The 26,815-nt window shown below is 35.1% G+C and overlaps 1 protein-coding gene across 1 annotated transcript; it reads left to right on the top strand.

Moving 5' to 3' along the window:
• Sav1 (salvador family WW domain containing protein 1) lies at positions 1–26,114 on the top strand. Its single transcript, XM_026391034.2, has 5 exons — positions 1–472; positions 2,760–3,203; positions 19,707–19,977; positions 22,281–22,424; positions 24,796–26,114. Exons 1-5 carry the CDS (start codon positions 379–381, stop codon positions 24,995–24,997), a joined length of 1,155 nt encoding a protein of 384 aa, XP_026246819.1. The 5' UTR covers positions 1–378; the 3' UTR covers positions 24,998–26,114.
• The last annotated feature ends 701 nt before the right edge of the window (positions 26,115–26,815 follow it).

The following is a 26,815-nucleotide window of genomic DNA, read 5'->3' as shown; positions in this document are numbered from 1 at the left end:
GGCCGCGGGGAAAGTTTACGGGACGCAGGCGGCGGCGACGGCCGCGGCAGCAGCAGTAGTAGCGGTTACTAGGCTGCCCGCGGCGGACCATGGCCCTGGCCCAGCGTCCTTGGCCTCTCCTCACGGCGTCCCCGGGCAGCGTCGCAGCGAGGGGAGACTTCCGGGAAGGAACTGACATGCGACTGAGCGGCGGTCGGCGCGCTTAGCGCCGCGAACATGCGGCAGTCCCTGCGGGCGACCCCGGGCTGCGGAGAGGCGGCGGCGGCGGCGGCTCGGGAGGGAAGGAGGCGCCGGCGGAGGTGGCGGCGGAGACGGCCGGCGCCTGGCGCGGAGCCCTAGGGAGGCTGCTTGGCGCGGCCTCGGGCCTCCTCCAAAAGGATGCTGTCCCGAAAGAAAACCAAAAACGAAGTGTCCAAGCCGGCCGAGGTGCAGGGGAAGTACGTGAAGAAGGAGACGTCGCCTCTGCTGCGGAGTGAGTGTTGGCAGCGGGACGCGCCTACACCTGGCCGGGCGGTCACGGGCAGCGGGGATCGGGCTGGGGCGCCCAGCGGGACTGCTCCGTCCACTTTGATCCTGGGAAGTAGTTTGTTTTTTTCTTGTGGTTGAATTGGTGTTTATTCATTGAAAGTCGGTGAGGAGTAGGAAAGGAGTTCAGCTACAGACCCTCGACTCCCCCTAAAAATAAACTTCCCTGCCTCCCATGACAGTGTTGATGTTTTGGAATACTGAAAAAGACTGTAGGAAATAACTTGCTAATTCCCTCATGCCGTAGGAATAAAAGTGATTAGACGGGGATATTTTTTCCTCTCCTAAATATGTCGAGATGTGCCTTTGTTTGCAAACACTGTGGGTGTCACTCGCCCGTGCCCCAAGTAGTGTAAACTCTGGGGACAGATTTCAGTCCTGCTGCAGGACTTGGATCTGAGAAAGGTAAAAAGCAGACCGTCGCTCTTTGTAGAGCTACCCAAAGCCTCATCACTCTTAGGTCTGAGAGTCGGGGAGCCAAAATAATTTGTATTTTGGCCATATTCGTGAGATTACAAAAAGACAAACTTCTCAAAAATGATTTCTCTCACATCAGGAAAGTTACCAAGATCTTTTCTTTGTCTTACTTCTAATAGGGCATATTTTCCCCTCACCTGCTTTTCTTGTCAATTTAAATATTTAACTCATTTTTGGGCTGAATTTCTTAGTGTTTAGGACGTTCTGTTCGTGAAGTAAGGAGTTAATCTTTCGGTGCTCATACTGCGTGCTGGGCTCTTTGTGTAATTTTCCTTCTTGGAAGCTGGTAGTAACCTTGTGATTTAAGCATTACCTCATATTGTAATTGGGAAAGCTGTTCATAGAGGTTCCTAGTATTTGCCCAAGATCACACAGAAAGGGGTGGAGAAGCATGCTTTTCCATTATGTCCACATCATTATCCTTATAGTTTTATTGTAATAATTGTTGTGCTTTCAACAAAATATATGAGATGGGTGTGTCAATAACTTGAAAGTTGATTTTTAAACTTGTTTTTAACACCTTGGTTTTAAGTTGTACATGCTGTTACGCTTTTAGGTGTTTTTAAATGATAGCTTGCTGTTTGCTGTAAATTAGGTTTATTAAACATTACTTGAAATCATGGCATATGTCACATCATTTAAGCAAATAATGAAACTGTGTTTTGTTTCCGTCAAGTGTTAGCCTTATTTATTCCAATCTTAATTTGTTTCAGTGTTAACTTATGAAGCTTATTAATAGTGCCCTTATGTGTTGTTTATTTAATAAACTAATAAAATGGGTTCCATATCCAGTTTTCTTCATGTTTTAAAGGTATTTGCTTACCAAGAATGTCTAAGCTATTTTCACATTGTATTCAGTAGTGCTATTGTCCTGAAAACCATTGTTCTGCCATTATCTTCTGTTTTGAATTGTAATTATTTATTCTTAAAGGAACTATAATTTGAGGCTTGGTGTTTATGTTCTTCTTTCAAATGAGATCTTTTTAATTTTCATACCTAAATTTTTGACTTTCTAGTTTTCATTTACTAGTATTAGTTAATTCCAAGAGTAGAAACACAATTACTAACTATAAAATATTTTTCTTGTTTTGTTTTTTTTAATATTGGGGATTAAAGTCAGGGGCTCTTTGCCCCTGAGTTACAGCCCCAAGCTCCCTTCCTTTTTTTCTTTTCTTTTTTTTCTTTTTTTTTTTTTGGAGACTGGGTCTCTAAGTTGATGGGACTGGCTTTGAACTTGGAATCATCCTACCTCAGCCTCCTGAGTCACTGAAATTACAGCCTAATTTTAAAATCTTTTAAAAGAAATTCAAATTATCTTTGAAATCGTGTTTGCCAAAAGAAGGAATTTTGGCAATTTCTAAAATGGAGTTTTAGAAACAAAACAGTATAGTCACACACGCTGTTGACTGTATTCTGATTTGTTAAATTATTTTCTATTTTATGCATTACTTCATGAGTATTTCATTATTATTTAGTTCATAGATAAGCTTATTGACATTTCATCATATTATGTATGGTAGTGTGCAGAATACATTTGGTTCTGCCCAAGCTAACACATAGCATATACATGCAAATTATAAATTCACTTGGGTAGGAAAATAATAATCTTCCTCAATTTAAAACACCCAAGTACTATCTTAAATTAAAATTAATTTTTTTCCCTTAAATCCATTGGTATTTTGATTTTTGAGTAGTAGATGTAAATGAACAGCTTTAGAAAAGTTTATTGAAATTGTAATTTTCCTCTTTTATTATAGATCTCATGCCTTCATTCATCCGGCATGGTCCAACAATTCCAAGACGAACTGATATCTGTCTTCCAGATTCAAGCTCTAATGCTTTTTCAGCTTCTGGAGATGGAGTAGTTTCAAGAAACCAGAGTTTTCTTAGAACTCCAATTCAAAGAACACCTCATGAAATAATGAGAAGAGAAAGCAACAGATTATCTGCACCTTCTTATCTTGCCAGGAGTTTAGCAGATGTACCTAGGGAGTATGGCTCATCTCAGTCATTTTTGACAGAAGTTAATTTTACTGTTGAAAATGGAGACTCTGGTTCCCGATATTATTACTCTGATAATTTTTTTGATGGTCAGAGAAGGCGTCCACTTGGAGATCGTGCACATGAAGACTACAGATATTATGAGTACAATCATGATGTCTTCCAAAGAATGCCACAGAATCAGGGGAGGCATGCTTCAGGTAACTTAATGTTATAGATACATATTAGTTTATACTGATACTATATTAGTTTATACTATATTAGTTTATATATGCTTCAGGTAACTAATGTTATAGATCCTATATTAGTTTATATTGAAATTGACATTTCAATATAAAAGATGCTCTTCTGGATTTTCCTGGGAAGCCAACAAATAACTCTTAGAGAAGTTTTTTCCATTTCCCATTTTGTCAGTCTTAATTCTTCCTGCTTGCAAGTAGTTACCAAACTATACTGAATGACAGAATTATTGTGTCCATTTATTTTACTTTATTTATTAAATACTTTTTTAGCTGTAGGTGGACTTTTATTTATTTTATATGTGGTGCTGAGAATTGAGCCCAGGGCCTCACACATGCTAGGCAAGTGCTTTACCTGAGCTACAACCCAGCCCTGTGTCCATTTATTTTATTAGTTGATCTTATATTAAGTTTATTAACTTGGTACTTATCTCAAGACCATCTAGACTATTAATATTCTTAAAACATGGAAAATTTAATGTGTCTAGTTGGGTCAAATTTAGATTTAGGTTTGGTAGAATAGGAAAGTTAGTTCTTTAGACAAGCAGGACTTAAACCTGGGAAAGGAAAAGAGGATAGGAAGAATTGAGTATGATGATAACATGGGCAACCACATTATTTCATAAGACCTAGCACTGTTTCTTTGAACATAATTTTTCATTACCCAGTAACTTCCCAAGTTGATCAGAAATACTTATTATCAAATGGTTAATTATGTGTCAAAAATCTATTTTTGGGGCTGGGGATGTGGCTCAAGCGGTAGCACACTCGCCTGGCATGCGTGCGGCCCGGGTTCGATCCTCATCACCACATACCAACAAAGATGTTGTGTCCGCCGAGAACTAAAAAATAAATATTAAAAATTCTCTCTCTCTCTCTCTCTCCTCTCTCACTCTCTCTTTAAAAAAAAATCTATTTTTGTTCTTTTTGTAATGGGCAAAAAATGTTAATCATAGAGTTAAGGGAAAATGCTACTTCTGACTTCTTCGAGGATCAGAAGATATTGGGGAAATGTTACAGTTCTATTTTATCCCTAAAGTACTGGATTACACAATATAAACTGATGCAAACAAAATTAAACTTTTCTCTTCCGATTATTTTTTTCCTACCTAGTAAGTTGTAGTCTTTAAATTTGGCAGGATAAAGATAATTTGTGCAACAGATATATTTTTTTAACCTACATAAGTTCAAATAAGCTGACTTAGTAGTTTGGAGTATGAGTATTTTTATTATAGGAAAAACTGTATTCACTTACATATCTCTCATTTTCCTTAACCATCTTGGAGTACCTTATTTGGGGAAACAAAATCAGTGTATACACAACAGTCACAGAAATGTTTATTATGTTTTGTGGTCCTGACTGATAGAGAGTCAGAAGAGAGATCAGTGTAGGCTGGAGTACTTTGAAGAATGATTCATAGAGGAGGTAAAGTTTAAACTGGGCTTTGGGCTTGGACTTTAGATAAATAGAGCAGAAGAAAGGGGTTGGGGTTGATGTAATTTGACTTTGTTTGAAGAAATAAAATGTAAGATGAAGATTTGTGGTCCCATAGCTTGCTTAGACTTGAGTCAAGCAGAAACCATTAATTGGTTCTTCAAAAAGACAAATGATTTTATGAAAGCAGTTTAAAAGATTAATTTTGCAACAATATTTAGCATGAATTAAGGTAGCTCCCTAGAGAAAAGAGAATTTAAGCACCAGTGTCAGTGGAGAGAAAGCAGATCTAGGCTGCTTTTTGAAAGAAGAATGATCTTATGGGTTTGGGAGAGAGTAAATCATTAGAGTTTTGAAAATTGGTGAATGGTGAAATAGTTGGTAAGAGCAGCTTATTTTATGAAAGCTGACAGTGTAGTCTCATTGGAACGTTAAATAGGAAAGGTTTTTCTGGGCATGCTGAAGTACTGTCGAGCCTGGATGAGTGTCTTTTGATTTTAAAGACTTAGGTTAAAGGATTAAGATAGTAGCATAGAAGAATTACAAGTTATTTGTAATATGCAGTTCTAAACCTCAGAAATAACTTGTTATCCAACTAAAATAAATTTAAGAAATAAAGCTCATTTATATTTTCTTTTAGAGTATTAACTGCTTATTATAGAAAATTTACAAAATGCAGAAAAGTATTCATTTACCAGAGATTCTTAGTTATTTTCTTTTCTTCATCTTTCTCCAGAAGAAATGCTTTAAAAAAAAAAAAGATTGTTTTGATTATACTCTGAATAGTTTTGTGTCCTTGGTTTTTACTTAAGTTGAATTTCTTAATGTTCTACATTTTTATGGGTGCATTTAATAATAAATAATATATCACTATGGTTTATGATCAGTGGTTAATATTTTGAGTAAATTAATGAGGACTTGCTTTGAACATTTGGAAAAGGGAAAAGTGGGGCACTGCCAAATTGGGACTTGGCTGCAGAGGAAGTTTGAGAGGGAAGAGTCAGATATGATTGGCATAGCACCTGACAACATAAGAGTTGCTTAAAAATATAAATGGTTGAATGAATGTATGAATCCAGAAGTTTCAAACCTGGAAACATAAGTTTCTGTTAGCTGAGGAGGAGCAGGTATAATAGGTGTGTTTATTCTTAATATATTTGTTGCTCTTTGCCCTCACCTTTCCCATTTCTGTAACTGCAAACATTACTAATAGTTCACAAAGGTTGAACATCCCTGTTTTAGTCATCTTTTACGTTGCTGTGACCAAAATACCTGACAAGAACAACTTACAGCAGGACAGATTTGTTTGGAGCTCATCTTTTCAGAGGTTTCAATCTGTAGAGGACTAACTCCATTGCTCTGGGCCCCAGGTGAAGTAACACATCATAGGGGAAGGGCCCAGTGGAGGAAAGCTGTTCTGCTCTTGGCAGGGTCAGGAAGCAGAGAGAGCAGTAGTGGGGAGGAGGCTACAGAAAAGATACACCCTTCCAGGTCACAACCCCAGTGATCTACCTCCTCTAGTCATACCTCACATGCCTACAGTTACCACCTAGTCATTCAAACTAGGATGGAGTGATTAGGATATGGCTCTCATAATCCAGTCATTCACCTTGAACATTCCTGCATTAATACTGGACCTTTTGGGAACACTTCATATCCAAACTATAATACGAAAATTGGAAATACTCAGATATCTGAAATTTCTTAAACACAGACATGATGCCACATGTGTAAAACTTCTCCACTTAATCTCACTCTACAGGTGGCAATCAGACCTGCAGGTGCATTAAAAATATTGTATAAAATTACCTTCCAGCTGTGTGTATAACGTATGTCTGAAACATACATGAATTCTGTGTTTAGGCTTGGATTCCACCCCGAAATACCTCATTATGTGTATGCAAATATTCCAAAATCCCCACCTCACCCCCAAAAATTCAAAATTGGAAACATTTCTGGTTTCCTAAACATTTTTGATAAGGATACTCTACCTATAATACTCTTCTACTTGAACGCTTCATATGTAAGTATGAAGAATTAGTAACACAAGGTTAAAATATTGTTTTAAAATTCTGATTTATAAAATGCCATTGAGGAAATATTCTAAATCTTGGTGGATCCTCTCATAGGAACAATCTGACATGGTTTAAAGACAAATTTTAAAGCAACTTTATTTTAGACATAAAGTAAAGGTTAACTGGTTAAATTAAAGAATGTCATTTTAAAAAATAAGATCTGATTTCATGGAACAGCCAGATCTGCTTTTAATGACAGTAGGCTTCTATGTTCTCATACCCCAAGCCCTTTAATATCATATTGCATTACAGAAAGTTGCAGCTATTTGAAGAATCTTTTGTAATAAAATATCCTCCTCTCCCCCAAAAAATTGTTTTTAAAGATAAACATTTATTATAGCAATCATACATTGCTTAAGAAACTTCATTTAATAACATTAATGTATATCAGGGCAGTATGGATTTAGTCTGTTTTTTTAAAAGAAAATAGTACTTTTTTGAAGGAATTCCTTAAATGGGGAAAGATTAACAATTATTAATCAAACAGAAAAACCTACTATCTGTCTTTTCCAGAAGGGAAAAATCTGTTTATGAAACAATAACAGAACATTTTAAATTCATCTTGAAAAGATCTTAAAGTTATATTTTCAAGATTTAATCTGGTTAGGGCTCAAGGAATTTGAAGAGAAAGGAGAAAGTAAATTTGTGGGAGAGAAGGGCTGAGCTGTTGACAGTGTGTTTTTATAAGCAATAAAATTATTACTAATGTAATAAGCATAAGAAGAATGGAAAAATTGTTTTGAATGGCTTAATAATAGTAGTAATTTCTGCCCATAAGTTTTTACTTAGACTTGCAGGAAACGCGCCTTCTCTCAAAGGCGCAAATACATTTTCTTGTATTTAGCAGGGGCGCAAAAACAAGTTGTATAGTATCTTAATGAATTTTAGAGGGCTTAGGAATTCACCAATTAGCTGTGATATTTGACCTTTAACGTTCTTGGCCAACATGCCAATCTGGCACTTACAGTATGTGCCAGAGGAAGGAATGCTGCTATTAACAGGAAGTCTTTAGTTGGAATACTAAAAGCTGATTGAATTTCTTTGTTTTGCACTTAAATAATTTAGTTCCATGCAATTTTAAATAAAAAATTTAAAAAATGTTTTTTGAAGTTTTTTTTTTTTTAATTTTAGATATGGGCAGATAATTCTTTTTTTTCTTTGAGAGAGAGAGAGAGAGAGAGAGAATCTTTAATATTTATTTTTTAGTTTTCGGCGGACACAACATCTTTGTTTGTATGTGGTGCTGAGGATCGAACCAGGGCCGCATGCCAGGCGAGTGTGCTACCGCTTGAGCCACATCCCCAGCCCATTTTTGAAGTTTTAAAGATCACAGAATTGTATTATTTTAAAAATCAAACTAAAAAGTATTAGGTTTACAAAATAGTGGATTTATTTACTCTAGTAAACATGTAAATATGTAGTTAATCAGAATCATTTTTTGAGGAGAGGTTGACAATCTTTAGAGATACTTTATCTGTAATTACTTTGCAGAGTAACAGATAAAACAGTTTGGTTCAATACTGAGGTCTTTTTATCAACATCCTAATTGTAACACTGGCCATAATGTTTAGTAGTTATTACTGTGGACCTTGTGGAACTTCATTAGAGTTCCAGATTCCATTTTTTTTCTCTGTAGGTACTACAAAACTAGAATTTTTTTGACTTATTTATAAATGTAGGTCTCATAAGTATTTTTCTTCTTCTATGAGGTTAAGTTTTTTTGAAGGTGTATTTCAGTGAAAGATTAATTAAGACAGTGCTTTCTCCAACTTTAGAAAATCATGTAATTAGCTTGCAGTGTTTTACTTTATATTAATGGAAAATGTTTGTGCAGCTATTTCCTGCAAATGGAAGCTATTTTGAGGATTATTTATAAATGCTCCTTAGTCTTTACTGGGATTAACTGAAATTGTAGAAACACTGTTTTTTTTTTTTTCTTGTAGCACAGAAACGGAAGTTCTCATTTTTCTCTGCTGACTTAGTTCAAATTTGGTAGCTCACTTTTTCTGTTATTAGTTACTGTAATATTTTTTTGAAGAGCTATAGATAACCTTTGTTGCTAAGATTACATGGTTAATAATAAGTTTGTTATTTGATCTTATATTATTTGTGTGGCATCTTTGGTAAAATAATTTACTTGTACCTTTGTTTCCTTGTCTGTAAATTGGTTGTAATAATATCACCTCACAGAGCTTTCTTTGCTGGAATACTTCATAGGTGGTGATGTATATATTGTATTGCATTGGTTTCAGAGACACAGAATGACTGATTTCTCTTTTTGTGATATTAAGATTGATCATGTACACAAATAAACAAGCAAACAAAAAACATTGATCATGGGTTCAGATGTCAGTGGGATTAATCAATCTATCAAGAAGTTCTCCATCAGCCTTTTTCTTTCCAAGTATTTTTTTTTAGCTGTCAGTGGACCTTTTACTTTTATTTATATATGGTGCCAAGAATCAAACCAGGGCCTCACACATGCTAGACAGGCGCTCTACCACTGAGCCACAACCCCAGACCTTCATCAGCCTTTTTTTCTATGGCTGCCGTTAGTGATAATTAACTAGATCCAGATTTCATTAGGAGCTAAAAATTGTGATTTTCAAATTCATGTTTTTCTTCTGTATTAATGGAATTATATAATAATGAACTTCCGTTTATCAATTATTTGGTTGCTGTTCATTTAGGAAAGATGAAACAAGCACTAGATCTTTCCATTCATTTACTATTTTCAGAATAATGAAATGGAACCCTAGCCACTTCTAGAGGTGATTAATGAGTTTTTATTTTCGGTGTCATTATGGACTCATGGATTTTTTAAATTTTAGTTCCGAGCTTTATTTGGATTTTGGATTTAACCAGTTTTTCATTAATATCCATTTTCTGTTCCAGGGTCTAATCCAAAATACCGCATTTCATTTAACTGTGATGCCTCCTTAGTCTTCTTGGGTTCTCTGCTAATTTCTCAGTCTTGTTTTTCATGACCTGGACAGTTTTGAAAAGAGTGCATGTCAGATGTTTTGTAGGATGTTTCTTGAGTTGGATTTTGTCTGATATTTTTCTCATAATTAGACTGAACTTAATAGTTTTTGGAAAGCGTGCATATATCTTGTACAAGAAGGTACATGATACCCTTAATGACATTACTGGTAAGTTAACTTTTATCACTTAAAGTTTATCAGGCTTCTCTACTGTGTAGTTACTATTTTCCCCTTTCCATATTCTATTCTTTTGACAGGAGTAACCTACTTAACAGAGGGGTAGGTGGGTTGAGCTTTACCTCCTGGAATGGGGAATATGCAGAATTCTATGAATATCTACTTATTTTTCAGTGAAGAAGTTTTGTCTCTTATTTATTCTATGGTTCCTACCATATAGACTCCCATGTATTGTTATTTATATGCTTTGGTTTATAATCTATTATTAAGTCATTTGCTTTATTGTGCAAATTGTTTCAACTCTGGCCATAAGGAATTCTTTCAGTATGGCTCTCCATCTTTTTTTTTTTTTAAGTAGTACCTTATTTTTTGATTACATGTTACTTTTTATGTTGTGTTGTATTTTCCCTGCCATAAAACCTTGGGTCAACCTAGGATCAGTCATTTCTCCAAAGTGAACTTTGGACTTTAAGATTTGTTTTTCAATTAATTACTATGGTTATTGTTTTGATGTTTAAATTGTCCCTTCTTTGGTCACTGGAATCCATTCAGGGTTAGTTCCCATTGTTTGCACTTGGCTTTCTAATGTGAGTTTATGTTCGGGCTCATTTTATGTATTTCCTATGTCAGCTCTGGAACCAATCACTTATCCAAGGATCACTGGTTCCTTTTAGTAGGGAAATAGTATGTGGGGATCACATACTTTTACTCTTTACTACTGGGTGGATTTTTGTTTCTAGACCTTTTTAATGGACATGTCTAGGAAATGTGTTTTTTGGAAACAATTTTATCATGAGTTTTTACTGTTGGGAATTTAAATTTAAGATTTCAAGTTTTTACTTTTGCTTTCTTAAAAAACATTTTAATTGTCGTAAAATACGCATAACAAAGTTTGCCATCTTAAGCATTTTTATATGTATAGTTCTATAGCAAGTATGTTCACATTGTGCTACCATACTTTTTACTTTTTTTCATACTGGAAATCATGGTTTCTCTGGACAAGTATAAAATCATTCATTTGCTTTATATTATGTAACTCATTTTAAAAATAGTACTATTAAGATAGTATTAAAAGTAATACTATCTTAATAGTACTATTTTAATATTTTAAAATAGTGTTATTATCATCATGACTGCTGAATAAAACAGAATTATTATTTCTGTTATTTTTAGTTTAAGGTATTTCCCAGTCAGGAAGTACAATTATTGTGTTTAAAATTCACTTTGAATAATTTTGTCAAGAATGGCTAAGCCACTTGACACACACTTTGATTAGTTTGTTTCATTTTATTTTCCTACTGAAGGGATTGCTTCTTCTAAATTTTGATTTAATTCTGTTTATAGGACATCTAGAAGATTCCAGAACCAAAGCTATAAAACAAATTCATTTAGAAAATTACTTCTGTCCCTGTCCCCTTCTGCTTTGTTTGTTCCCTTCCTCCCCCATAAATAAGCATTTTCATTAATTTTGTTATATCCTTCCATTGTAACATTTTATGAGAATAATTACAAATCTGTCTTTATTTATACTCATCCTCCTTTTATATATATTGCTAGTTATCTGTTGCTGTTTAACATGTCATTCCCAATCTCAGTGGCACAACAAACATTTATCATTTAAATTTATGTGGGTCAGTATGTAAAAAGTATCTTAGCTGGGTAATTCTGACTCAGGTCTCATGAAGTTGCAGTTCAGATGTCAGTTGGGGCTGTAGTTGTCTGAAGTCTTTGCCAGGACTGTAAGATTAATATAAGACTATTAACAGGAGGCGTCAGCTCTGGTTCAAGGCTTCATTCAGTTCCTCAGTGCATGGGCTTTTCTTGTCAGCTGGCTTCCCCCAGAATGAGTAATCGAACAAAGAGCAAGTGATCTTGACCAGGACAGAAGCTGCAGGGTATTTTATATCCTAATATCATAAGTCACATGCCATCCTTTCTGCCATAAACTATTGCTCACACCAACAAGGGTGAATGAATTTATTAGGGGGACAGGGATCCTGGGCCAAGGGCCACTCTATGGGCTACATACCACATATGTATAAGCTAGTATGTAATGCAGATTCTTTTTTCACATAATATTTCCTGAGTATTACTATAGGGCAGTAAAAAGAAATCATCATCATTCATTTTTAATGCATAATGTAGTATTCTTGTCTGGTCCTTGAATATAATCACAATCACCCAGTATCCTAATAGTTGAGACTTAGATTATTTTTAGCCTTACATTACTATAGATAATGCTCCAATGACTAGCCTTATGCATTTGCTATTTTTGTGTACTTTGTATTTAAGTGAATACACAGTTTTTAAAACCACCTGTCAGTAACCTTATATATAACCTGCCAATAAACTTAGGTATCCTCCTTTAGAATCTTAGAATTTGAATTGAAGTTTTCACCTTAATTTTAAAGTTTTTTTCTGAATTATTTTTTGCTATTAGTGTTTTCATATACATAGCAATATGGTTGACAAACACACTACCATTCTAATCTGGGCAAGGGATCCTTACTTGTTAACGTATTTAGGATTGCCAGTATAATTTCAAAACATATGAAAAATGTTTCTTTTTCTATTCCTTTGCCTTAGTTTCTAGCCAAGCATAATTTTAAGAACTCCTCAAAGTTAGCTGGAAACCTTTGGACAAACAGATGTTTTGTTCTAGAATGATAGTCTTTCATACCTGAATGGTAACCCACCCAATCTTTTCTTATTTTGAATTTTCAGATGTATTCTAAATTTGGCAGTTGGAGCCTTGTGTGGCTTTTGACATTTTCTGTTGACACACTAAATTTTCATTTGAGTGCTATATCTTTGTATTGTTTAAGGACAAGTATCTAAATTTATATTAAAATTCTGTCTAGGCTATAAACATTATAAATAACAAGGAGTAACAGTAGAATGAACTGGAAACTGTCTTCTTCTCCTTCTTCTCTTACCACTACCACCATTGTTTAAACCCAGGGGTTTGTACATATGCTAATGTAAGTACTTTATCACTGAGCTATGTTCATAGCTTTTTGTATTTTGTGTTTAGATTGGGTCTTGCTCAGTTTCTCAGGCTGGCTTTAACCTTGAAATCTTCCAGTCTCAGCTTCTCTAGTAGATGCAGATGGGGTAGATTTTTTTTTTTTTGTGTGTGTGTGTGTGTGTGTCTAAAATCAAGTGACCGTATTTGTGCAGGTCTATTTCTAAGCTCTCTATTCACTGGTCTGTGTATATTACCTCCCCTAATACCACACTGTCTTCATTACTAGAGGTTATTTTTTTAAACAGTTACTGTATACTATATTCCATAAACACTGTTTTAAGGACTTGAATGTGTCTCTGAATAAAACTAGGCTTCCTATCCTGTGGATCTTTCTCTTGAGATCAGAAAAATGATAGTCACTGTGGGATTCTTGAAGGATAAGGAAGAAGATCAAAATTATTTAATAATTGTACAGGTTAAAGTGATTTTTAAAAGGTAAAATACAGTAAGTGGAATCTGGAAATTATAAATTGCCATTGGGTAGTAAGAGTGAGTTTCATTGAGACTTTTTGTTTTGGTGGTACTGGGAATTGAAGTCAGGGATGCTCTACCACTGACCTATATCCCCAGCCCTTTATATTCTTTAAAAAAAATTATATAGTTGTGTTTGGATAGAATGCCTTTATTTTATTTATTTTTATAGGGTGCTAAAGATCAAACCCAGTGCCTCACACATGCTAGGAAAGTGCTACTGAGCTGCAGCCCCAGCCCATATTTTTTGAGACAGAGTCTTGCTAAGTTGCCTAGGTTGGCCTTGAACCTGCAATCCTTCTGCCTTAGCCTCCCAGATTGCTGGGTTACAGGCAAATGCTACCACATCTGGTGGTCACAGAAACATTTAAGAAAAGACCTGAAGAGCATGAATGAGTGAGCCAAGCAGCTCTCTGAAGGAAAAATGTTCTAGGTAGAATGAACAGTATCTACCATGTTTGAGAAGAGCAAGGAGGTGGGTGTAAAATGTGGGCATAAAAATAGCAGCTTATGTTGGGCTGGAGATGTGGCTCAAGCGGTAGTGCGCTCGCCTGGCATGTGTGCGGCCCAGATTCGATCCTCAGCACCACATACAAACAAAGATGTTGTGTCTGCCGAAAACTAAAAAAAAAAAAAATATTAAAATTCTCTCTCTCTCTCTCTCTCTCTCTCTCTCTCTCTCTCTCCTCTCTCCCCTCTCTCTTCTCTCTCTCTTTAAAAAAATAGCAGCTTATGTCAAAGAAGGAATGGAAATCTGAAATGATAACAGTAAAGATAACTTGTACACAGAATCAAGGAAAAACTTACTGAGCACAGCCTCTGTCACTAATCTTACAGATTTAAGATACTGAATTTTAACATGTATAGATTTATGTAATGCCAGCACAGTGAGTATATGAACATTTTCATCACTCCAAAAAATTTCCTTATGCTGCCTCTTTGTAATTCACTTCTGCCCTCACCTTTAGCTTCTAGCAGCCAGTCTTCTGTCCTAGTACATAGTCTTGCCTTTGTAAGAGTCTCCCTTATATCTGTTCTTTTGAAGGATATGTAAATTGTTTCCACTTTTATGCAATTATAAGAGCAGTCACTGAAAACATCCACATGTGGGTTTTTGTATGAAGGTGCATTTTCATTTCTCTATGGTAAATATTTAGTAATGACATTACTGTATTATATAACAGACTTTATAAGAAGTTTATAAAAGTGACTAAGCTGTTTTCTAGAGTGATTGTAACGTTTTGCATTCTCACCAGCAGTGCATCAGAACCTGTCAGTTTTGTTTGGCTATTCTCATAGGTGTATACTGTCATCTTATTGTGGTTTTAATTTGCATTTCCCTGGTGTCTGAGCATTTTTCCTGTGCTAATTTACCATCTATATGTCTTCTGTGGTGAAGTGCCTGTCAAAATCTTTTGCCCATTTTTTAAAAAATTGAGTTGTTTTCAAGTTGAGGGTTTTTTCCCCCTCCTTTCAATGCTAGAGTTCAAACCCAGGGCCTTGTGCATGCAAAACACTCTACCACCCAGCCCTTCATGTTGAATTTTGAGTCTTTCTGTAGTCTAAGATCTTTTGTGTAATGTATGATTTGCAGTATTTTCTCCCAGTTTATAGTTTGATTTTCCTAACAATGTCTTTTTCAGATGTCTGAGCATTTTTAATTTTGATGAAGTCCAGAGTGTCAGTATTTTTCCTTTATAGATTAAGCTTTTAGTGTCATGGTTCAGAATTCATTGCCTAAGGTCAGAAAGATTTATCTTGTTTTTTTTTTAATTTTAAAAATTCATTCTTTTTAGATATGCATGACAGTAAAGTGTATTTTGACATATTATACATATGGAGTAATCTTGGTTTATCTTCTAATAGTTTTATAGTTTTTTCATTTAGATATATGATTCATTTTGAGTTAGTTTTTGTATAATTCGGGAGGTATGGATTGTGATGAGTACTTTTACATATGAATGTCCTATTGTTCCAATATCTTCTTTGGGGGGAAAAATGCCCTTCCTCTGTGAAGTTGCTTTTTTACCTTTACAAAAAGTCAGTTGACCTTGTATGTGTGGGTATGTTCCTGGATTTTTCATCTTGTTCCATCAATCTATTCGTCTGTTCTGTTGTCAGGAGTACACTGCCTGGATTACTGCATTGCATTTATTTATTGGGCAGTGCAGAGGATCAGCTTTATTCTTAATTATTTCAAACCAGACCCAAAGTGAGTAGAAGGAGAGAAGTGATAAATAAATAGAGACCAGAAGAATAATACAAAGAATCAATGAAACAAAGAATTGGTTATTTGAAAAAGTAAAAACTGACAAATCTTTAGCTAAGGTAATCAAAAGATAAAGAATACCCAAATAAATGAAACTAGAGTGAAAAGGGAGACATTGCAACAGATACTACAACTGAAATTCAAAGGATCACATAGGTATTTTTGTGATCAAAATACCTGTCATAAACAACTTAGAGGAAGGACAGTTTATTTTGGCTCACAGTTGCATAGATTTCAGTCCATGTTCAGCCACTCCATTACTTTAGGCCTGAGGTGATGCAGAACGTCTGTCCACCTGCTGGCAGCCATGAAGGAGAGGGATAGTGCCGCACGCAGTCTGGCTGGGCAAAATAACGGGGGGGGGGGCTGGGGGGGAAGGGTCGGTTGTGAAGGTCGATAGAGCGGGAGCTGCTTTATTACAGGACAGAGAAGTATATATACCCAACTAATTACACATCATTAGATAACTTAATTAACATCATTAGATACAGCACTCAGTCATTAAGGAATCCTCATCATCCTAATGGCTCGTTGGCATTACTTCACAAACCACTCCCTCTGGCAAAGTGCCAGGCACCATCTTGACTTGTTTACGGACCCTAACAGGAGAGAGAGAGAAGGGGAAAAAATAACCTTCCAGGGCACACCCCCAGTGATGGACTTCTTCCAGTTAGATATTATCTCCTGCAGTTTGTACTATCTCCTCATATTGCCATCAGATTATGAATCTATCAATGGATTAATCCACTTATGAGGTCAGAACCCATGATCCAATCACATTCCCAAAGACAAAGGCCCCACTTCTTAACATCGCTGTATTGGGGATCAAACCTTAAATGCATGAGCCTTTGGAGAACATTTCCAAATCCAAACCATAACAGGTGCAGAATAGAGATCCCAGAAATGAACCAGCTAACTAATTCTTGATTTTATCATTTAATTTCACATTTTATTCTCATTGTTGGTAGAGAAAGGAAGAAATTATCAGTTACAGAACTGTATTATTCTGTTGTTTTTCAGACAGAATTAGGATCCAGATTCTAATTGTTTTAATTGAGGATATGGATCAGAGTCAGAAATGGTCAACCACAGCTGTTTTGGATTGGGGGCTCCTGTGAAAATGGAAGATGGGGATTGCCTTTGGAGAGTTCATGTTCTAGGGCTCCCATCCAGGTACCTGAGGATCTCCATGAAGGTCACAGGAGCTCTTCAAAGGGAATGGGGATGTCACAGTCCTGTGTATGGTACTCAGCAAGTGGGAGGTCAGCATCATCTTTACAAAAAGGACCTGAGAGGCCCTGTTGTCCTTTTATCTATATCCCAGGTCCTGTGTAGCTCCTCTCCGTAAGGACAAGGCAGTGGTTCATTCTTTGGTCTTGTTGGCTTCATGGATAGCCTGGGATAGATCCTACAAACTTATTAGTGTAGGGGAATATTTTTTCCAACTCTTCTTTATACCGCTCTGATTAAGAAACTGAGCAGTTGCTTTTGACACTACAAGATTTTTATCCCTCACTCTGAGGTACATTTCACATTCAGGAAATTCCCATTCTTATATAAATTATGCTCCATTTTTGTATAAATATGTCAAAATATGCTCTACATGTATATCTAAAAATATCAATAAAATTTTTAAAAAATGCCAACTCTTGCAGGAAACTCCAGATTTCCTGGTCACTTCACATTTTAACTAGCCTGAGAGCTTTCCTGGTTCCTGTCCCCCCCCACCCCTCCTTTAGTACCTGGGTATTTCTGGAAATTTCATTCTAAAGTGCTGCTTTCTCTATTTTTATTCCTGAGTTCTCCTGGGATTCTTTTCACTGCAGTCACAGGGCCTGTTTTGAGATTCACAGAGAATTAGAACTTATTTTGCCTTAATGGAAACCAGGCTATTCAAGAGGTACTTGAGTATTGAAATATGTTCACTCCTCTCAGCTTCTGGCAGTCTGTCTAGCCGACTGATTCTTGACAGAGGTACCAAAAACATACATTGGAGAGGAAGCCTTATCAACAAATGGTGCTAGGTATCCATGTGTAGAAGATTGAAACTAGACCCATCTATTATCTACAAAAATCAACTCAAAATGAATCAAAGACCTTAATCTAAGACCTGAAAATTTGAAACTACTAGAAGAAAACAGGGGAAACACTTCAAGATAGTAGCATAGGCAGTGTTTTCCTGGATAGGACTCTAGCATCTCAGGGAACAAAAGCAAGGATTGACAAATGAGAGTACATCAAATTTAAAAGCTTCTGCACTGCAAAGGAAACAACAGAGCAAAGGAGTTTATATTAGGAGAAAATATTTTCCAGCTTTTCATCTGATAAGAGGATTAATATTCAGAATTTATAAAAGAACTAAAAGAAAAAAATCTTAAGAAAACACGTATCTAATCATAAAAAAATGGGCAAATGACTTGAATAGACCTTTTCAAGAAAAGTATAAATGGCCCATAAATAGCTGAGAAACACTTGTTAGATTTCAGTGAAATGCAAATCAAAACTACATTGAATTTTCATTTTGCCCCAGCTAGAATGGCTCTCTGTCTGTCTATGCATCTCTCTATGCTGGTGAGAATGTGGAGAAAAGGAATCCTTATAAACTGGTGATGGGAAGGTAAATTAATACAGCCCTTAGGAGAACAGTGTGGAGGTTCCTCAAAAAATTGAAAATAGAGTTGCCTACCATGTAATCAAGCTGTACTGTTCCTGGGTATATATCTGGAGGAAATGAAAGCATACCAAAAGATATGTGCTCACCCTTGTTTATTTCCAGTACTGTTTACAATAGCCAAAATATGGAATTAGCTGAAGTGCTTGTCAGCAGATGAATGGTTAAAGAAAATATGGTGTATATATCCAATGGAGTATTACTGAACCATAAAGAGGAATGTAATCCTGTCATTTGCAAGAAAATAGATGGTACTGGGGGATAACATGTCAAGTGAAATGAGCCAGTCACAGAAGGACATGAGTCTTATGTTTTCTCTCATGTGGTAACTTAAAAAAAAGCATACTGATGATCTGAAAATAGAAGAGGGACTATTGGAGGACTTGACTAGGAAGTAGGGGGACAGGAAAAGGATAGAAAGAAGAGTAGGTATCATCAATGCATGATATGTGTATTTTGTGGAAATGTCACAGTGAAACAAATTTGCATAATTAATATGTTAATTATATTACACAATTATTTTGACTATTCTGGTTCTTTTATCTTTTGGTATACATTTTAAAGCCCATTTGTCTATTGTCTACCTATGTGTGCAAAAATTCCTTTGATTTTAATTGGAATTATCTTGAACATAAAGATTATTTCCAGAGAATTGACATCTTAATTGTCTTGAATTTTCCAATCCATTAACATAATGGGTCTTCTTGTCATTTCTTTTGTCAGTGCTTTTACAGTTTTCAGCACAGAGATCCTGCATGTTTTGTTAATTTTTTTGTAAATATTTGATTTTGGTACTATGATTGATAAAGAAAATATGGTATATATACCTGATGGAGTGTTATTGAATCATAAAGAAAAATATAATCTGTCAATTTGCAAGAAAATAGATTGTATCCAAGGATACCATGTTAAGTGAAAATGCTCGACAGCCACAATAGATCTGAGACATTTAGTCCATTTTTGGAGCCACTTGTTACTTTGATAAGCTTCCTTAATAATTCTAGGGCACAGCCTGATTATTTAAGAAATTATAAACTGGGAATGACTTTATAAGTTTTTTTTTTTTTTTGCTGGAATGTCAAATATTAAATGAGAAAAGATTTTCCTTTCTTTGCTTTTGCTTTTGCAGTCTGTGTACTTAAGTAGCTTCTTCACTACTAGTTAAATTTTCATAAGGCCTGATAATGGAAGCCTCAAACTGAAAAACCACACTAATGTCAAAGTCTAGTTCCTCCCTTATTTTGTAATTAAATAATGATATTGGCTAGTTTTATGAAAAACTTTATAATGTCATAATCATAAATTTTAACTGAAGAGATAATTTAATAACTGTTCTTTTCCTTTTTCCCATCAGGTATTGGGAGAGTTGCTGCTACATCTTTAGGAAATTTAACTAACCATGGGTCTGAAGATTTACCCCTTCCTCCTGGCTGGTCTGTGGACTGGACAATGAGAGGGAGAAAATATTATATCGATCATAATACAAACACAACTCATTGGAGCCATCCTCTTGAACGAGAAGGACTTCCTCCTGGATGGGAACGAGTTGAGTCATCAGAATTTGGAACTTATTATGTAGATCACACAAATAAAAAGGCTCAGTACAGACATCCTTGTGCTCCTAGGTAGAGTATCAAATTTATTTTCAACTTTTTGTTTTCAGATTGTCTTGTGTTAGATTTTGGACTTACAGTTTCATCAGAGGTAGGTATCCTGAAACTTGAGATTTAAGTCCTTATTTCTCAAAATTTGTGATAATTTTCTCTGAACTTATTTTAGTGATGAATGACTAATAATTTAAAAAGTACTTTTTGTACTCAAAAAGAGGCTCAGTGTTCTTGTAATCAGATTGTTTTAATATGCCAGGATGTTTTTGTTAGACAGTCAGAAGTTGACATAAATAAGTAAAACATCTTTATCTTTATAAATTCCTGTAAATAATTCATACCTACCTCTACCTCCTTAATCAAAATATTTTTGAATTTTATTCAATTTCAGACATGATTTTATGTAGTGTTGCTTATTGTTCCCAATTAAGAAAGTGAAAATTGAGACTGGACTAAATGTCTCAGGTCTATTTAATCAGTATAGCTAATTATTCTATTTTGTCTGATACTGGGATTACCAGTCAATTGATTTGTTGCCACCGTTTTAGCCTTGTGCTAATACTGCAGCCAGTTATCACATGAGCACTTGAAATGTGATTAATCCAAATTGAGATGTGCTGTAAGTGTAAAATACACACTGGTTTCAAAGTACATATAAAGCTAGTAGTAGTTTAGTAATGAAGTGGCAAGTATTTCTCCTTAACTATATTTATAGAACTTCAAGAGCTGAGTCATAAGATTAAAAATGGGTAAAATGTCACCAGCATGTTGATAAATGTTACCTAGTATCATCTTGGATAATACAGGTTTTTGGTTATAGTACTACATTTGTGATTTTTTTTAAGAATCCTTAAAATCATTATGAAAATGTATTTTAGTGGTATCACAGAGAAGGCTAAACTTTATCATTGATTCGGCTTTGAAAATCTTTTTTTCCTGTGATTCTCTTTAGCGGCATTTGGTCGGTTTTTTGAATGACAGGTTGTTCTCCCTTCAAAAGAACCAAACCTGGGCTGGAGTTGTGGCTCAGTAGTAGAGCGCTTGCCTACTCAGCACCACATAAAAATAAATAAATAATTAAAGTTATGGCCATCTACAACTGAAAAAATATATTTAAAAAAGAAAGGAAAAAAAGAACCAAACCTGTCATTACCCTTTGCTATCACTAGGTGGCTGAGATATTTGTGGCCCAAATAACCACATTTGAAAGTCTACTTTTCTCTTCATCGGCATTATCCTTAAAATATTATAGAATTTTTATGGTTGTCAAAGCATTTTCACAATTAATTAATTTGCTTCTTCCAGAATCTCTGAAGAAAACAGGAGGAAATAAACACTTCTTTCAGATTACATAATAAGTAGTTATAGCAATTTGATTTCTTCTGAATCCTCAGTAGAGCTCTTGGTTGACATTAGCTCATTTAATCTGAGAATAATCATGTGTGGTATGAATTTATTATTTGACTTTTACAAATATAGTAAGCTGGAGCTTAGAGAAGTGAAGCAGTTTTGCCCACATTAATGACTCATAGTGGTCAAGCTGAAGTTTTAAAAACAAGTATATTTGACTTCAGAGCCTCAATTTTTCCCTACTGCCAACTTGCAGTGTCAGTGAATGTTTCCCTTTGAACCTACTCATGGAAGAAAAGTTGAAGATTTCAGTGCCATTTTGCACATTGTCTTTAAATTGTTAACCACAATGTGGTGTCTTATTTTAATCCTGGTTTAGACGCTATGACCCTTTCTGATATACACATAAATTTTTATGTTTGGAGGAAGACTTTTTAAGTCCATGATTTAAAATAGGTTCTAGTCAATTCTAACTCCTATTCCTTCTCTTATATTGATATTGTATCTGCCCCTGCTATACTACATTTCCCAGTTCTTTCCCTTCCTCTTTTCAATCAACTGGAGGAAGAAACTCATTTTTTATTTGTAGAGAAGCTATCAACTGTTCCAATATAAATTTACAACTAATTACAAGTTATTAGAGAAATGTATGATTCTAGTTTTAAACCTTTATGTAAAGGCTATAGTTTATCCAATTTTTTTGTAACCTCCTTTGACACTGTCCTTGAAAAGATTAAATACCAGCCAGAAGACATACCCTAAAACTAGCAACACTCCCAATTTTCAAAGGAAGATGGATTTTTCTTCCTCATGGTAAAGAAAAGTTAGTATGGTAAAGAAAGCCATTCCTTGAAAGTAGTCAGTTTGGGCAAGAAGCACACTGAAATATGCAAAATTATTCTTTGTTCTTTATAATTTCTTGCTTAGTTTTAGGATTTGTATCTTGATGAATGTTAATTCTGTTTTCTTAGTGTACCTCGGTATGATCAACCCCCTCCTGTTACTTACCAGCCACAGCAAACTGAAAGAAATCAGTCTCTTCTGGTACCTGCAAATCCTTATCATACTGCAGAAATTCCTGACTGGCTTCAGGTTTATGCACGAGCCCCTGTGAAGTAAGTGAATATATAGCACAGATTTTTTTAAAACATTATTTTAGTTATAGATGGACACACAATATCTTTGTTTATTTTATTAATGTGTTTTTTATGTGGTGCTGAGGCTTGAACACAGTGCCCCACATAAGCACTTTACCACTGAGCCCCAGCCCCCAGCAGAGTTTTTTTTTAGGGGTCTCTGAGCTCTTTTAACACAAGGAGTGCCATATTTTCTCTTAATAATATTGGGTCTATAAACATCATTTTATTTGAAGAAAGGATAGCAAGAGCTTACAAAACTTGAAAATCATTGATTAGAAATACTAGTTCTTCAAACATTTTTTGAATCTTCACTTCTTTGTGTGAAGACTTCTATTAGGGATACAATAAGAAGCTTATGTTCTCATAGGAGATTAACTTGTAAAGTGATGCAGTACTTGTGATAAAAGTAAGGACCCAGGTAATTGGTAAGTATATGGTTGAAACAAAGTAGGATATTCTGGGAGGTTACGATTTTTTGTTAGGAATTATTAATTTATTTCAAATAAATAAATAAAATCTTAAACTACATGAATAACAAAAGTTATAGGAGACAACTTATATGCAAGTGTCTTCATGTAGGCTAATTGAATATTTCTTGTAGTATCTCTCCAATTTATGTCCACAGGAGTTTCTGATTAAAGAGAACATAAAATTTTCTATAAAGATATCATTATCTACTAGTGAATTTGCGTATCTCAAGTAATTGAATAAAATTGGGAGGCCAAGAAAATATATTTACCTTGTGGTTTTGCATATTGTGTTCTTGTTGTTCCTGATACACATACCTGAATTGGACAGAAATGTATTCCAAAGTGTCAAGCATAGGATGTGGCTCATACTTACTCAGTATATGCTTCTTTTCACTTTCTAAAAAGCCTTATTATTTTTTTAATTAGATAGACAATTCTTTTGGATTAAAATGGTAAATCAGTTATCAAAGAACCATTGGATAGGACATATTATAAATGGTTACTAAAAGCTGGGCATGGTGGTGCATGCTTGTAATCCCAGCAACTCTGGAAGCTGAGGCAGGAACATTACAAGTTCAAGGCCAGCTTCAGCAACTAAGTGAGGCCTTAAACAACTTGGTGAGACCCTGTCTTAAATAAAAAGGGCTAGGAGCATGGCTCAGTGGCAGAGTACTTCTAGGTCCAATCCTTAGTACCCGCCCCCCCAAAAAAAGTTGCTAGAAGTTGTAGTCAGAGCTTCCTGTTATGTCTGTGCTACAATAGTTTGAGAAAAATAACTTTAATATCATATACCAATATGATATTATGTGACTTGCTTTAGTTTATGTTCTTTGTCTAGTCTTAAAGGATATTAACATTTAAAACTACTACTCTAAAGCTTTTTGGTTTGTAGTTGTCTGCTTTTCTCAACTTTTTTGGACATTAAATACTTTTGCAAAAGATAAAAAGCCTTTTTAGGTTTGTTTGTTTTTTCATCTTTAAAATGAGAACATTTAATTAGAGTGTTGTCTCTGGATCTCAAAGTATAGTAATTGGTTGCATAGTTCAATCTCAGCATATGATTCACCTATATTGAAAAAGAGCTAAAGATACATGTAAATAAATTTTTCAAGAGTTCTTTACCATATTGTGGAGTCTTCTACCTTCTATTTGTTTTCTCATTTTTGAAAACTGTTTATTCTTTCTTGAGTTTTTCAATAGTAGGTTTTGCATTGAATTCCTCAGGAATTCTTAGCTAATGATGGTTTCTCTTCATTCCTCCTGTGTTTGTTCCTTGTATGCTGTTGTGAACACAATTCCTCTACTAGATCTATTAACATTAGTAACAAACATGACTTTGCCCCTTTTTGTGCATTATCATTTGCAAGCACAGTGTGGTCTGAAATATCCTTAAGATGCTGACAGTTAACTCTGAATAAACTTACAAATACCACAGAATGCATTTTTCAGAGAAAAATTACATAGCTATTTATTTGAAATTGATGTTCATGGTTTAATATTAGTATTAGAATAATGGATACTTAAATGAGCATTCTTTAACTTGAAGTGAAATATCTAGTTTTCTCCCTTTCCTAAAAAATAGTTTATTTAGAGCTGGGTGTGGTGCATGCACCTGTAGTCCCAGCTACTCTGGATACTGAAGCAAGAGGATTGCTAGAGCTCAAGAGTTCAAGACCAACCTGGGCAACTTGTTGGAAACCTGACTCAAAAAGAAAGAAAAAAAAAATATTGTTTTTATATAGGAAGTTGATAACTCATTTATCTTTATAAAGTTTATGGTTTGTTTAGTTATAATGTAGTTAATGTTTATAAAAGACTAGTTTATTGCAATAAATACATGTTTATGCACGTGTTGTGAATATTATGTTTTAAAACAGATATGACCACATTCTGAAATGGGAACTCTTCCAGCTGGCTGACCTGGATACATACCAGGGAATGCTAAAGTTGCTCTTCATGAAAGAACTGGAACAGATTGTTAAAATGTATGAAGCTTATAGACAGGCTCTTCTCACTGAGCTTGAAAATCGCAAGCAGAGACAGCAGTGGTATGCCCAGCAACATGGCAAGAATTTTTAAGTTAACCTTTTAAGAATAAAATTTAATTTTTATAAGGGCTTTAAAATATTTTCACAGTTGAAAAAACTGCAAACAAGTACTTTGGTTAATAAAGGCAGCTTACTTTTGGGAAGTTCTAATTTTACATATATTTTGTTATTAGAAATTTTCTTTTATTGAACAAAAGAAATGAATTTATTATTTTAAGAGTCAACATGATATGCTTTCAAATATTGCATATTAGGAAATTGCTTTGAATAATCTTGATGGCGAAATATGCAGAAAAAAATGTTGTTACCATCGGATATTTAAAAGGAAATGATCACTTGGTAACTCCTTATAGCAGCAGTATCTTTCTTTAAGAAAGAGAAACTATGCAGTATTTTAAAAAGATGTTTATTGCTTTAGTGTGGAATGTTGTCTGAGTTGGATGATTTAAATTTTACCATGGTATAGTTCAAAATATAAAATAAGATTTGGAATCTTTATTGTGATAAATTCTGTATATGGCACCCCCCCCCCCCACACACACACACAGCTAAATGTAAGGAACCCTTTTGAAGCATGTTGAGAAAAATCTTTTCAGGAATAAATTTAAGCAAGAAGCCTTAGCCTATGTGGGGAAGGTATGTGCATCCCTCAAAAGTTGCTACTTGGTTTCAGCCAGAGCTCTTAATTGGATTTAGCATGGCTCTGATGAGACAGTGCAGGGTTCCAGATGGCATAGTGCACTGCCTTCTGACAGACTGGGTTAAGCTGCCAAAAATGACAATCAGGGATTCAATAAGAAATCTTAGTCTTTAAACCAATTTTATATTACCTTTTTTATCTTCTAAGTGTTTGTTACAAAACTTTATATATTTCCCTCCCATTTTCCTCCTGGTTTAATAGTTAAGACATTGTTCATAATTAGCACAGTAATTTGATTATAGACAAATTTATGATACTTCTAGCCTATAAATCTCTAGAATTCTGTGAATTTCATAGCTCTTCAGATACCTGTATTGTAAATATGTAAATATATTTTTAGTTTAGATAGTCTTCCAAAACACAAGCACTCCTAGTTAGATATCAGTTTGAGTTATTGATAAAATGTTAAGTGTTTGATTTTATATAACAAGCTTATTAAATATATTTTTGTGGAAACTAAATGTGTGGTGTTTTAATCCATATTTTAGACACAAATGTGATTGGTTTTTCCAATCAGAAGATCCATACTTCAAAGAAGCAATATAATGAAAGGTGTGTTGAAAAATTAAAAGTATGGCAAGTGGAATTTTATTAATAAGATAATTTACTGAGCTGTTATCAAATTTTTCTGATATGTAAGCTGATATATCTTATGAACTTATGCAACCTCCTATCTTAATTATTTCTTGTCACTTAGCCACTTATAAGACAAAGTCCGTTTTGGACTTTGTAGATAAGAGCCATGCAGGATTCCTGGCGGCCCAACCTTGCAGGAATCCTAGCTGCTGCTCTCACACAGGACACCCAGCCACTGCCCACGAACAGAACCTCCAGCTGCGACTCTCGTGTGGACCCCCATCTACCAACATGGGGCTCCCCCATCACCTCTGTCTTGGGACACTGTAACCACTTCCATAGTCCCCTACATGCGGTAGCCTGTACCTGGGAACACCAAACAGGGTCTGGAGACAGCCGCTAACACTGAACGCCACAAAGCTGCATCTCTGAACATGCAGCCTAACACCACTGCCAGGCCCCACCCAACCCAACACCTTATCACTGAAAGCAGCTGCTTTCATCTTAGGACACCTTTGTCAACATCTTTAATTGGGGCAACTATCAGCTTGGGACACCAGCAGGGGATTAGAA

The sequence above is a fragment of the Urocitellus parryii genome, chromosome 6 (genome assembly GCF_045843805.1).
Source record: "Urocitellus parryii isolate mUroPar1 chromosome 6, mUroPar1.hap1, whole genome shotgun sequence".
Taxonomy (NCBI): domain Eukaryota; kingdom Metazoa; phylum Chordata; class Mammalia; order Rodentia; family Sciuridae; genus Urocitellus; species Urocitellus parryii.
Note: the sequence above shows the minus strand (reverse complement) of the source record. Positions and strands in the feature narration are given on the sequence as shown.